Source organism: Passer domesticus, chromosome 2 (genome assembly GCF_036417665.1).
Source record: "Passer domesticus isolate bPasDom1 chromosome 2, bPasDom1.hap1, whole genome shotgun sequence".
In the NCBI taxonomy this organism is placed as follows: Eukaryota; Metazoa; Chordata; class Aves; order Passeriformes; family Passeridae; genus Passer; species Passer domesticus.
Window position 1 is genome coordinate 106,066,967 of NC_087475.1, and position 14,359 is coordinate 106,081,325.

Below are 14,359 nucleotides of genomic sequence, written 5' to 3' on the forward strand. Positions count from 1 at the left end.
TTTTTAAAATGAAATAACCTTTGGAGAGGTGTGGGGGGGGAAGCATGTTTGAAATAAATAAATCACTTTTTTTCTTCACCTCCTGCTTTTTTCACTCTTGTAAAAATATTTTGCTGAAGGCAAATGCCAAGTGACTTTCAAAGGGAAAGATGGGATTAGTAGCATTGGCTCAATAGTGAATTCATTAAATCTGTAGTATGAAACTGTATATGTTGTCTGTATCAAGGCCAGAGAATCTAGGAGCAAATCATGGATTACAAGTTTAAGGTAGGTCAAATAGAAGAAGGCCTAAAAAATCATAAACATCCATTCATAAGTGTTATATTTTTATCCCTGTCCCTTCTGATGCTCCTGCTAGACAGGTCATCCTACCAGGGAAAATGTCTTTCTCCAAGACACTAATTAGGGTTCCTTCTAATCTGTGGCACTAAATTGGGGAGTGAGATGGAGAGAAGCCCTTGTTGCAGTTATATGTTAATTTTTTTCTGCACTTTCCCAAACTTCCTCATAATTGCACCTACACTTTGCTGGACTTAAGCCCAAGCTTATTCCCAAGTCATCAACCATTAATTGGCAACTTCTTGTTCAGGTTTGGCCAGAAGGCAAATCCCACCTGTGTTATTGCAGTGATTGGCAGAAATAACTGTTGTACAAGAAAGATGCCCATCAACCAGAGCAGTTGGGAGTTGCTGCTGTATCCCTAGATCCTGTGAGGGGAGAGCAGAGCTGCAGCCTGGGATGGAGATCTGGCTCTTCACTGGAGTGCAGGATCTGCCCACAAGAGGCCCTGTGTTACTGTGGTGATGGCAGCGGGGTAGATAGCTAGATGGACTGGAACCTCAATTGCCACCTGTCCAGCTTCTTAATCACTCTGTTTGTTTCCTGGACTTTATTATAATGATATTGATGGGATTAGACTCAGTGTGATGCTCCAGATTGATCTGGGTATGTGCAAATGTAGGAGGAGCAGAGGTATTCGTTGCAAGTGAATTGTTGGTGTATTGAGGTGAAATTTAAATCACATTGGGATCTTTTAATGAGCTGCTCTGTAAGTGTTTCTTCTGACTTCTGATGTTCCTCTCTGTTTGAGGCACTCTGTTTGAATGTGGCCTGGGAAGCAGCTTTGCCTGTGTAGAGTGCAGAGAGAAAGGTGAGAGGGGGAAGGAAGTGTCGTGAGATCCCATCTGTGGAGCCCATACTTAGGCCATAGCTGGTCCTGCCTTGATGCAGCTTGGTGTTGCCCCAGATATTATCCGACCAAAAAGAGCTCAAGGCACCTGAATATAGACTTTTAGGGGAGCAGGACAAAGAAGCTATAACCAGCTGTAACAGAGAGCAAATACAGAGTGCAGAGCACAATAGGGATGTAGAGAAGTCATTATGGTAGTAATATGGCATATACCAGTTTTCTTGTGAGTAATTGCTTAGATTTAAAAGAGTACTGAGTCTTGAGACTTTTACTTCCCTCTCCTGATATTCCTATTTCCTACACATATTATAAGATGATGGAATCAGCAGCAAAGCTGAATAAATGTTTTAGGTGGTGTATAATCAGCTTAGTTTTGTGGAGAGAGGGAAACCAAATGAGGGGTCTGGCTGCTGGATCACAGCAGAGGGAAGGGACTTCCTCCCACTTCTCAGGCTTTTCTGTGTCAGAGCATTAATCACCAATGTTTTTATTTCTCTTCCCTTGCACTTCTCCAGAATAGATGGGAAACTTTATTTTCTTACTGAGGATGCTCAGTCTTCACAACAGGTCTTCCAGAGAGGTTATGGAATCTCCATCCATGGTCAGCTGGTTCTAGGTGATCCTGCTTGTGCTCAGTTCTGGTCTCCCCAGTATAAGGAAGGTATGGATTTACTGGAGTGAGTCCAGTGCAGAGCCACTAAACCAATGAAGGCACTGGAATACCTCTCCCATAAGGAGAGGGCAGGGAGGGAATTGTACTCATTTAATGCACACATACTCATGGACAATTAAGAATATATTTGCAATATATGCATAACTCATGTCCTGGGTTATGGTCTGTATTTGTGCAGTTGGTGGAGAAGAGAATTTCCCATTCTCTGGCTTGTGTTTATGGATAGTTGAGGATGCAAAAGGCAGTAGTGATATTTGCTGTGAGTTTGATGTGAGCTCCCCATTGCATTGGGCTGATGTGCTGAGCCCTGGAGGGTTCACAGAGCCATGTCCAGCCTGAGGCAAGCGAGAATCACTTCACCTGTGGAGGTGGGCTTGCTTGAACTGTTTCATGGGCAAAAAGCTGCTGGACAGGTAGCTGAAATGTGTCCTTTCTGCAGTGACAGTTGTTTTCCCCATGGGTGGAGAATTGTTCCATGTCCGTGACCAATGTGTCTTCACACTCCTTAGATTTGTTTTCTTGTTCAGTTCCAGTCGCTTCCTTCATGTCCTCATTCCCTGTCACAGCAAACACCAAGAAACAAGGAGGAGCTTGTTCAACCCAGTCCCTGAGTTTCCAAGTCACACCAATGTGTGCTGGCTCGGCTCTCTCAGGGCAGCTACAGGGACTAAGGAAGCCACAGAGTTATCTTCCAGTGCTGCTGTGGTGACACCCTTCAGGTGTTCCTCGTGTGTTTTGCTTTGTGGTGCTGTTTTTCTTAACTTTGTTTTAGCACCTAATGGTGAAATATACTTGGAAACAAAATTGCATATGTAGTTCTTGTGACTGGAAGGAAAAACTGGAAAGCAGGCCAGAAGAGCTTTGCAAAGGTTTAGAAGCCAGAAGGCAATGAGAAAAAAATTCTAATGTCTGCTCTTCTATTTCAAGGGGGTTTTAATTAAATTATTTGGTTCTTTTTTTCTTGTTGAAGACCTAATGTTTTTGGAATTGTTGGCTGTCGCCTCTGTATTATGGTGATAATGTCAGGAAAACTGATGATTATGGCTTTCAGGAAGGTGTTTTGTTCTGGTAGATTCAACTCCCATGTGAGCCTAGAATCACCAAACAAGAATAAATAGGAAATTTTCTTTTACTTGGAATTGCAGAGGTAAGTAATTTCTCTGAAACTGGTGTCCCCAGGGTAAGAATAAGCTGCTGTCTCTTATAACTCTCCTTCTTCTAGCTTCCTAATTCTGTATGTTCTTTTCAGAACATGCTGCCTCTTTGAACCTTTACTCTTCTTGGAGGGTATAAAATCAGAATATCTGTGAGAAGTATTTCACTGATCTAGTTAGAGTCCATTATAATCTTTCAGGATGTGGCAGATTTAAAATGTGTATATATTATCTACTTGATATGTTTTCATTATTTCAAAGCCTCTAGTTGAGATGGACTGTTTCTTATCATATGATGAGTTATGCACTCTTGTATTTTGTATTCTTTATCAATGGCTGTAGTTCTGGAGAGGGAGATGAAGTGATGCTGTTTTCAAATGGGAATGATGATATTTCCATGTGGTGCAGACAAACTTCTTGCTTCTCAAATAGTGAGCTAAGGGTGTTTCACATCACATCTGCAACCATCTGATAGCCAGTGATAATGTAAGGAGAAATTTCAGTTGCTGGTGTAGTGGGCTGCATTAAAACCCTTTCTCACAAGCAGCCTTTCTTGTCCACTTGAGGGCAGTCAGCAGTATATTCCTGTTTTGTTAGGTGGGATTATGGTTAAAATTGAGTTGTTTACATGAGAGTCAGCTGCTAATGTGCTTTTTCATCCTTGGCTTTTGATGTCCTCTTTGTGACTTTCCCATTAGTATTGATTGAGTTGGGCACGTAAGAGTCCCAGCAAGAAAATTTTTAGTTTGGGTCTTTGTCTTGTGTGTCCACATTTTTGGTTAATTTTTGTAAGATAAGTCGTGTAGGTTACTCCCAACAGAATCTACTGAACTCTCTTATGTATTCTGCATTTGTCCAGTGTGTCTTGTCTGACAGTCACCTCTGACCTGGGCACAGGGCTGTGATTGTGGACTGCAGCATCAGCAGAGAGGCACTTCTGTAAATGATTTCTGGATGTGAATAATTAGTCTAGTGATAAACACTGCTGATCTCCCTGTGCATATTGTCAGCACCTAGGTCAGTCTGAGGAAGGGGGAAAGTCTTCTCCCTCCTAGACTTAGAGCTGCCTTGTTCTCTACCTTCAGCTTACGTTTTGTTTTCCCACAGGTAGATGCAGTGCGGGTGTACGTGAACAGCAGCTCTGAGAACCTCCAGTACCCCGTCCTGTTTGTAGTCCGTCAGCAGAAGGGAGTGCTCTCATGGCAGGTCCCACTGATTTTTCGAGGCCTGTAAGTACTGGAGGCTCTTTTTTGTGACACACTCCTCTACCAGCCTCCCTCACCTGCTCAATCTTGTAATCTGTGTACACTGCAGGGCTGTGGTCTACTGTGGTACACTGTTGGTCCTTGCTGACTGCCAGCTGGGTGTAGGAAGAGGAGGATTTGATAGATAACCTCTCACTTGGCAGCCTGCTCTTGGCTCTTAGCTTCTCAGACATGTGCACAGAGTACCAAGAGGGGGCTTGTCTGCAGGGGATCTGCCTGTGGCACCAGTCACTGAATCTGCCACACATCATTGCTGTCATTCCACAGTTGCCTGCCATGTGTGCAGGTAGTTCCTGGGACAGGGTTTGGGACAGGGTTTGAACAGGCTTTTGCAAGAGCACCATAGCTTCTGTGTAACAGTGCATTTGGGGAAAAAGAGCTTCTGTTTCTCACCTCAGGAACATCTAAGTTAAGTTTATTGTAGAGGGTGGTTTGGGGCTGCTTCCTCTTCTAGAGGCTTATTGTTTTGGGGCTGCTTCTTTATGAAAGCAATGCTGCTTTGTATCTTCATTAACCCCAGAGCTCGGTGGGCTGCAAATAGAGAATTTTCAGGCACCGTAGTCCATTTCAGATGTGAAGCTTCATCCTGTGGCTGAATCCTGGTGCCAGCAGCAGATATCCTGCAGTGTTTTGCCTGATGCAGGTGATGGGTACAGCAGTGGCTGTCAGTGCTCTCTTTGCCTCCACTAAATGGCAGATGTTAGAAATCCACAGCTGTCGTGGGCATCCCCGAGGGAAGTGAAATGTTGAGGATGACAAGTCCCTTGTGCAGATTGCAAGAGACAACAGAGGTGGAGCTTGAATGCTGAATAAAACAGTGAATGCTTCTGGCCTTTTAGATGAGAATTTCAGTTATGTAAACAGAGGCAAAATTATGCCATTCTTAGTAGTGCTGAAAAACTTCTTAATTGCTCTCTCTCTCTTTCCTATCCAACTTTCTCTTCCCTCCTTTCCCTGGCTGTTGTAGCTACCAGAGGACCTACAAATACCAAGAAGTGAGTCGGACCCTGTGTCCCTCTGAGCCAACACCTGAAACAAGACCCTCTAACCAGATTATATTTGTGGATGTCGCTTCCATGGCACCGTTCAATATTGCATATGAGCTGCTAGTCACCAGGCTGGAGAACTTCCAACTTGAGTAAGCTGGGATGTGAGAATACAAATGCAATTTCTTCCTGTATCACTTGAACATCATTAAGGCACTTGATCTGTCTGCCTACTCTTCCCTTATTTTTCCTTCCCGGGGGAAAAAAATTCTTTTGTTTAATCTGAGGGTACTTTGGGTGTGTTCCAGTTCTAAAAGTTTTAGACTTCAACATTCTAGCATTTGTTTTCTAGGACCAACAAAGCCTTTAACTTCAGTGCCAGCCCTTCCCAGCCCCAGGTAAGGAGAATCCTGTGTAGATTACTTGTATGTCTTACCACATCCAAGGGGTTGATGTGATCATTGATCTTCCTATATGAAATTTAGAGTTATAGATATATAGTTTAATGAGTTATATACTATACAGTACAGAATCTAGAAAATATGAAAGCTGAAACTTAAGACACCAATATGTCTGTTAGTTCAGAAGGAGGCACATATGAGCAGCACCTCCAGCTGAACAGCTTTGCTTAGAGCCCTGTAGATATGAATCCCCTCTTGAATGAAAATGCTGTTTGCAGTAACTGTAGAGGTATGGGAACTTGTAGAGCTAGGAGGGTGTGTGATTTACCCAGGCTTCTGGGACTCTGTTTTTGTTTTTGCTTTCCCTGTTAGTAACACCATTTAATTTTAGGTTTTGTATTACCAGGCATCCTAGCTAATCCTTTTTGCTGACAAATGTCTTAATCTGGTTTGCAGATTCATGCAGTGTTTTATACTATAGAAGCATAGGGAATGATGGTGACTCTTTGTAAGCACTCATTTCTTAGGATTTTGTGATTTGAATATAGAGCGTTTAGGATATGATATTAACTTTGTGACTGTGGTCTGATTTTTTTGTCACAATTAATAATACGGGATTTATGAGTTTTAATTAATAACCAGGTCTATGGAGAAGATGACTGCATCTTAATTGGTGTAATGGTGAGATTTTTGTAAATCAAAGTATTAAGCAGTCTACAAGGGAAAGAAAGAAAAAAAAAAGATGATTTAAAATCTAGATGGGTGTTGTAAAAAGACGTAACAACTGAAGGAAATGTTGTCTGGAGCTCAGTTTGTGCCTGAGGGCAGAATCAGAAATTGGATATGCTTGTATAGGTGAGGAGTGTTGGCTGGATGTGTTTTTAACACTTGCAGTGTGTGCAGCAGAGAACTGCTGGCCTCAATGCCCTTGTGTTAATTCTGTACCTTGGTGCAAGCGTGGCTTAGAGGAAATTATAGAAGAGCCCTTATGAACTAAAAGGTGATCCTCATGCCCTTAAAACTTTCCAAGGGGAAAAAGTGCCCCTGGGAAACCAAGGAGCTCAATCTGCCCGTGTCCTTGCTTGGTGCAGACAAAACGTGCTCTGCTGAGGAAACTGGCTTGGTGAGTTTGCACTTTGTAGGGACTTGTGGTTGGAGCCAGCACTCCTTCAGCAGGGAAGGGGTGCTGGGAATAAATGCTTTAGTAGAAATGGGCAACTTGGAAAAGGCTTGGGTTGTTTCCTGCTTGTCCCTGCCCTCCCATTTCGGGGCTGTAATTCCTGGGATTGGCATGGGGAAAGAGAAACAGGAAGCAGCTGGCCCTTGCTCAGCAATAAAATTTATGTGCCAGAAAGGGAGCTCTACAGTTGGGAAAGTCTCAGGTGATGGTTTTGGAGCAGGGGTGTTGGTAGCTTCCAGTGTGGCAGCAGTGGCTGCCTGGTGACCATATGGAAGAGAGGAAGGTGCTGGTGGCACTCCTCAACCTTGTGCCCCTCTGAGGGGGTATGAGGTGCCCATCAGCCCCTCGTGGTGGCTGTGGCTTGGAGCCTGAGCTCTCGGTCTGGCCTCCAAGTGGGGTGATGGGAGCCCTTGCAACAAGCATCCTGCTGGGGTGGGCACAGGAGCCCCACTTCTCCAGCAGCTGGCTGGGGTAGTGCAGCAAACTTTTTACTGAACAAATATACAAATAATGATATTGCCTGGGACATCTTTTGCCCAGATCTGAAAAAAACAGCTCTTTCTAACCCCACAAACTCTCCTGTGGTTGTGCTCAATGAAGGAGATGCCATTCTTTCCCCCACAGAAAAAGTAGGAATATTGCCAGATATTAGTGTCACAAATTTTTTTAGAGTTACAGCTGAATGATTTTCGAAGCTCAGGTGCAAAAAGAAACCCCAATTATGCTTTGCTATCAAAGCAAGCAACCAACCCTAAATCCTACAACTAATATCAATCATTAAACTCTTGACAGAGTTTCAGCCATTTGACCTAATACTGTTCTTGGTCTGTCTTTGGGGCGACCCATTTGAGAAAGCTCTGTGATGTTTTCCACCTGTAAAAGTATAGCCAGCAGTATGGAAACATCTGGAAATTGCTCATATCAATGTAAAATGGAATGGGGTGTAAATGAAGTCACTTTAGCTTCATCAGGTGGAAAAAAGCTTAAGGGAGCAGAAGCTATGCTGTATTTTACTTGTTGAAGATGTTTGTGTCTAATAGCATACTGTGCAAGGGGGACAGTTGCCTGTATATATTTAATCTGCTCTTCTGTAGTGTAAGGTCCTAACATTTGAAATCTGACTTTTTATGAAAGCCATCCACATCCACAACCCCAAAGCCCATCTAGGGCTGTTGAGGTAGCTTGGGATAGTGTTGAAGATTCTGCCAAGGGTGATTTCTGGCTCATGACTCTTGTACTCTGCTTTCTCTGCAGTATTTTCTGTACAAATTTCCTCAGGATGTTGACTCAGTCATTATTAATGTGGTGTCTGATGCAGCCTACCCATGCTCAGTTGTCTCTGTCCAGGACATTGTGGTAAGTCTGAGCAGAGAAGGGTAAGGAGCTGCCTGCTGGAGCTGTGTCCAGCTGTGAGGGGTCTGGGCCCTGCAGAGGGAAAAGCCCAAGGCAGGCTTTGCCCTGGTCTTGGTGGTGAAGGGAGCCCCTGAAAGAGGAATGAAAATTCTGTGGGAAGGAGGCCAAGACAGAGATGCTGAGTTCAAGCAGCTCATACAGAGACTTTTGTTGTAAATAGGTGAACAAGCTGTTCCTTTCTAGGCTATCCCTAGGGAACACATTCCACAGAGGGAAGAGTTGTCTCCCTTGTGAGGTTCTCTGCTGCCCTGTGATATGGGTCTGTCTCTCCATGGAGGATGTTGGGTGGAATGTTGGTGGCTCTGGGAGGGAACAGTGCTGCTCCCTTGACTCTCCCCTGGCTCAAGGCAGCTTGGGGAACTTCTGATTTTCAGACACATGGTGTCTTTCTTCCTTTCCAGTTCGAGTTCCTTTCTATATATTTCATCCCCTTTCCTGGGGTGTTCCCTGTCATGGAGGTTGGCTGCTGCCCATACTTACTCTCTTTTCCCACCTCCCTGAGTAATGTAGGGGGCTGCAGTATAGGAGCAGACAGAGAGGCAAGATGTTCTGTTCCCTTGGATACCCCAGCTGGGGCCTTTTTTTGCTGTTCTGTGCTGTGTTTCCCAGCTGGCTTCCTTTGAAAACAGTTTGGATGTTGCCCTGGTTTAACCCTTAGTTGTCTGTTTTAGTGCCCAGTGTATGACCTGGACCATAACGTGGAGTTCAATGGAGTTTATCAGTCTATGACAAAGCAGGCAGCCATAACAGTCCAGGTGAGATGCTGATTTGTGTCCCAGTGTTTTCTGCTGCCTGTGTAGCAATTAAAACCTGATCTCTGGGCTGTTAGGTGGGAGAGGCTTTGTGTCTCATGGATTTTCTGTCTTCTTCCATCCTTCTGTGCAGAGAAAAGATTTCCCAGGTGAGCAGTTCTTCGTTGTGTTTGTCATTAAGCCAGAGGATTATGCCTGTGGGGGTTCTGTGCCTTCTTCAATTCCTGGTAAGTTGTTCTGGGAGGTGGATTTGATTGCTGCATTGGAGTGATGGAGCAGTGGGTGTCTTTTGGGACCTTCCTGTGGGATGCTACTGGGTGATTATGTAGGTCTGTCTTATCCAGCTAGTTGTGAGGAAGAGTGAATTATCAATTTGATATTGTTGGGCAGGTTAAAAGTCTTGATAAATGCAGGAGATGCTGGGCTAGTACAGTGCCTGGTATGCTGGGGTTATGTGCTTTTCAGCAGCAGCACTGGGGCCTTGGGAGACACTGGAGTCATCCAGGCAATGCTCCTTACAGCTTTTTGGTTGGTTTTCACTTCTGCTTCCTGCTGCTGTATTACCCTCCTGGCTCCATGGGGTCTCAGTTCCTGCAGAGAGCATCTTCTCCTACTGCTGTCTTGGGATCTGTGACAGCTCTGAACTTGAGGGAACAGGAAAAATTGATGATTCTGGAAAAATAGTTTTACAAAATATTTGTTCTAGTATCTTTTCCAACCAGAAAACACTGTGTCCACTTGCTGGGCAAAGCAAAGTTGCCACCACTCATGTAGTGACTGTATCTGGAGTGGGAACATTCCTATTCTCAAAGCCTCAAAGCTTCCTCTCTGTAGAAGAAGCAAGACTGCAACCAACAGATATATTGGGCTCCCTCAACAGCTTTTTACTACTCCCCTGTCACCTCTCTGCCCCATTTTCCCACAAAAAAAGAACTGTGTCCTTTGGGGTGTCATTCTCTCATCCTGAGGCTGTCAGCAGAGCAGTACTGGCCAGGTGTGCTAAGCCCTGAAGAAACAGAGTGAGTTTCTGGAGTGGCATCCTGCACAGAAGTGTTTTACTCACAGAGATTGGCCAAAGGCAAAAATGGACTCCCACTACCTGTAATGAGAGATCCTCTCCTTTGGGGATTAAGTGAATAGGAGATGAGATGCCTTTGGGATTCAGACGTCCAGACTTAAGCAATATGTGGAAGGCTCAAGCAGGGATTTCTAGTCTGAAAAAAAGTTTGTGAACAGGGAGGAAGGGGGAAGCACATGGGAAAGGCTGTATACTGATAGATCAGAGAACAGTGTAAAGCAAAACCACCTACACATTTTAGTGAAAAGCCAGGCCCTGTTGTTTTTGCAAGTTCAGAGAACCAAGATCAGTGCCAGGAATCATTAATGTTGATTGTTTTTATATTTTCTGTGCACTGCACCTCACAGGGAACGTCAACCGCACCTGGAACCTGCAGCGGACAAAGAACCTTCAAGTGACGATTGTGCCCTCCATTAAAAGTCAGTGTCTTTGGGCAAAGCAATGCAACTTTACAGGGGAGCTTGGCACTTCTGAATACAGGGCTATGACTGTGCCAGCAGCCTCTGAAGGGATGGAGCAGACAGCACCAGCAAAGGAGACAAAATCACTTGGAGCATGCTCGCTTCCAGGAAAGGCTGTGTGGCACACCAGCTAGTACTGGGGGTGAAGAAATGGGGGGAGATGGTGCTGAACAGGTTCTGTCAGTTCCTTTGGAAGAAAGCAGATGGGTTGGGGAGGGCTCTTTGGAGCTGGGCATTTTTACAAGATGAAGGAAGAGTGCTGTTCCTGAGAGTTGCTGTTCTTGCTCTGTGAGCTGACTGATCCTTTCTTTTTCCTCAGAGTCTGTGTATGTCCAGGCCATGTTCTTCAGCTTCCTGAGTTTTCTCTCCTTTTACTTGGGCTCAGTGGTTGTTGCTTTTGTGCACTACATTAGGTGAGTCGAGGGGTTATAAAAGAACAGCCTTTCTGTTTCTTGTCATCAGGGACACCACACCCTGCAGAAAATTTGGGATGAGTGTGGTGGCAAGCAGAGCAGCTGAAGAAGTCCATGACTACTCAGTGGGCTCCTACTGACCATCAGCCAGAAAATACTTCTTCCTCTGCTCTGGGAACCGTGGGAAGGATGATAATCTAAGGGTCTGCCCTCCCAGTCTTGTAGTGCCCCAACCCTCTGTTTTCTTATACAAGGACAATGGGCAGCAAATGTGGGAAATGTGAAGGGACCAGTCTGGGATATGGAGTGTGAGGGCATGCTGGCCTGAGAACTGCAATAAGTGGCAGTGACACAGATTGGGCCTTGGAGTGCCAAGAATGCTGGTTTCCTTCCTTACCTGCCTCCCCTGCCCCAAACTTTGGTGTCTGGGCTTGTGTTGAGAAGAATGTCTGCATGGGCATGGCTTAACTTCAAGACACATCAATGAAAATACATTTAATTGGAACAGTTCAATGAAATTACTTAAGTGTGTGCTCTTATTTGCTGATATTTTTTTCTGTGTAGTGGGAATATGTTGGTAGGATTTTTTCTGTTGTTTTATTGGTTTTTTTACCATCTTCTTTCTGCTTGACATCTGCATTGACAGGAGTGATATGGGCTTCTTAAGCATTGTGCTAATTAGTGCCTCTAGATCCTGCTGCTCCTTGAATAGATTAATACATGCTTGGTCCCCTGAGCAGGGAAAATGGGTTTGGAAAGATGGTGTGAAAGGTCTCTCCCAACATACTGAGCAGGGTAGGATGGGATAAATCATGGAAATGGTTGTCCTGCATCTGGTGGATAACTGAGGGGGTGAAAAAGCTCTCTGTTGCTTTAGAAGTTAGAGAGGTGGACAGCAAGCAGTCATGGCTGAGTTGTGTCTAGTCGAAACAGTATTTTTCTTTTTTGTTGTTATATGTGTTTGCTTCTTTTGTACTTATTTTTGTTGGTTTTATTTGTTGGTTTTTTTTGAGCTTGTGCTACATTTACCTTTTAGTGTCCTAGATAATTCTGCCATGGCTGGCAGGTGATGAGATTTGTTGGCTGTCTCATGAGTGCTGTCTGTTGCTTTGCAGGGTTCAGAGGAAGGCATCAGCTGGGAGACTGAGCCCTGAGCATGGTAAGGTCTCTTCTCTGTCGTGTGACAGCTTTGAGTGAGCAGCACAGGCCCCGGGCCAGGCAGAGGACAGGCTGTCAGTCAAGTACCTTCTGTCCTGCAGCTACCTTCCCTGGTAGCTCACACAGACTCTGGTGCTGAGGAAAGATGTTAGAGCTTCCTCTCTGCCCTTACAACAGGGGGCCTTTGAAGCCAGCTGCCCTGAACCTGGTCCTGACTCCTACCCTAGGAGCTGCCTTTTAAAGAGGTGGAGGAAGGCCAGGACTTGCCTGGACCTGGCTACAGGCTTATGTTCCTGATGCCAGGTCTGCTGATTTTAAACAAGACACTTTTGAGTATGTCAGCTTTATGCTTTAAGAATTCCTCTGCCTGGTTTAAGCATGGGGTCTTTTAATGTTTTAATTGAATTTCAATGTTAAATTGTTTTTCACTGGACGTTGCAGACAGCCAGGTGAATGAATGACTATCAGAGTTAGGTAGTGGTGTTTATGATATTTGTGTTGGCATTGGATTCAGTTTACTTTGTGCTGCACCCACATTTCCACAAGCTGCAGCCTTCTGCCTCATAAAAACAGAGCTGCATCTAAGAAGCTGCCAGTGAAAGATGGAAGTTTTTGTCATGTGGATGGGGGCCACTGGGAGTTCTTGCTTTCTGGTGAGGTGTGGGAGTCTTTTCATTTTGATTAAATATTTAGTGCCTGCAAAGTAGTTCAAAGCGTTGGTGCTGAGGTCATTTGTACCTCTCTCCTGGAGGAGGGGAGGACATAGTCTTGGCAGCATTGAGAGGTTCTTCTTGTTACTCCTTTTTTGATGTGAGCATTTTCAGTCTCTCCGGTCTGCTACATCCCATCAGATAAGCAAAGCATGGTAGTATAACTGATCTGTGTTTAAAAGGGTCAGCAGTTGAACTTCACTCTGCCTGGCATTAGTTGGCTTAATATTTCTGCTGAGGACCTGGGAACATTTGAATTCTTAGACTTGTTTTGTCAGCCACTAAGATCCACATGTACCCTGGTATTTGGAATACATGTGAAAGGGTTTTTTTTCACAGCATGTACAGGGAACTGTAAAAATGTCCATAAATATAATCTAATTTTATATCATTTGGGATGGATCCTGCTGTAAAACAGGAGCAGGTCTTAGGGCAATGGAGCAATGGGAAAAGCCTGTGTGTTGGGGAGTTTGAGTAAGCTGAAGGGACCTGTCCAAGGCTGTGGATGAGCTCCAGGGTGCTGACAAGGAGTCACTGTCTAAGACAAGGAGGCACAGTCTCAGCCAGGTGGGACCAGAAGTCCCAGGGAGTGCTGCTGATGCTGCAGCTGAAGTTTAATGTGCTGAAGCCAACTTAGAAGTTGCCTTCTAAACTGCCCTGCTGAGAAGTGGAAGTTAAATTCTGGTGTTTGGAAAGTTCCCAAAGAAGCTGCAGGGCACAGATGCTGGACGTGGTACGGATCTGGAGGGTGGAGAACTGGGTTGCTGAGCAGGGAGGACTGCTGAACAGCATCCCTGTGGAGGAGGAGAGGAGCACAGTTCCTTCATAGTTCCTACAGCTTTCCTCCCAGAGGCACCTACTGCTTTTCTGTGACCTGTCCTCTCCCTTGTAATCCACTGCCACTTTCACACACCTGGCACTGCATGTTGCAGCCACGTCTTTTCTTCTGGGGAGGAATCATGTCCTACCCACACACTGTTTCTTCATCTATTGTCTCTTCAGGGTGTGCCTGACTGATGCTTATAAAATGGTAATTAGCAGCTTCCCTGTCCTCCAGATCAGTGGACACACTGGCTTTCTCTGTTTGTTTTTTTTTCTCCCCTTCCCGCCCTTTGGAATTTCTTTCCCTCCCAAGTAAACCCCTGGATTTTGCCTTCTTCATTACCCCCTATTCTTTTGTCCCACCAAGGAACTGGATGGAAGTGCTCAGCAATATCTTTGCCATTGGTCTTGGGATGCCCTGCCATCTGTGTGCCTCCTTGCTCTTGTTATCCATCTTATGTCTGGCTTCTATGGTTCACTTTTTTTTTTTTTTTAGTCCCATGGCACGCATTCCCTTCCTCATCCTCGCTATCTGGTGGAAGCAATAGCTGGAAGAGCCACACCTGATGTGGTACATTTACTTTGCTGACTCACTCTCACAGTGGGAAGTGGGATGGAAATTAGTGGGTGAGCTGGGTCCAAAGTGGCTGTTAGAGACAGGGCAGAGTGCCTCTTCTGCTTGGCTTGCCTTCTTTGTCCAGATT

General features: G+C 44.9%; 1 protein-coding gene across 2 annotated transcripts in view; it reads left to right on the forward strand.

Moving 5' to 3' along the window:
- SIDT1 (SID1 transmembrane family member 1) overlaps positions 1-14,359 on the forward strand; it is a 40,643-nt gene that overhangs the window by 9,826 nt on the left and 16,458 nt on the right. For both annotated transcript variants that reach the window (XM_064410322.1, XM_064410324.1), the window contains exons 2-10: positions 4,124-4,245; positions 5,249-5,419; positions 5,620-5,665; positions 8,103-8,204; positions 8,933-9,016; positions 9,147-9,240; positions 10,439-10,510; positions 10,872-10,965; positions 12,081-12,124. In XM_064410322.1, the coding sequence (XP_064266392.1) occupies positions 4,124-4,245; positions 5,249-5,419; positions 5,620-5,665; positions 8,103-8,204; positions 8,933-9,016; positions 9,147-9,240; positions 10,439-10,510; positions 10,872-10,965; positions 12,081-12,124 (829 nt within the window). The remainder of the gene's footprint in view (positions 1-4,123; positions 4,246-5,248; positions 5,420-5,619; positions 5,666-8,102; positions 8,205-8,932; positions 9,017-9,146; positions 9,241-10,438; positions 10,511-10,871; positions 10,966-12,080; positions 12,125-14,359) is intronic.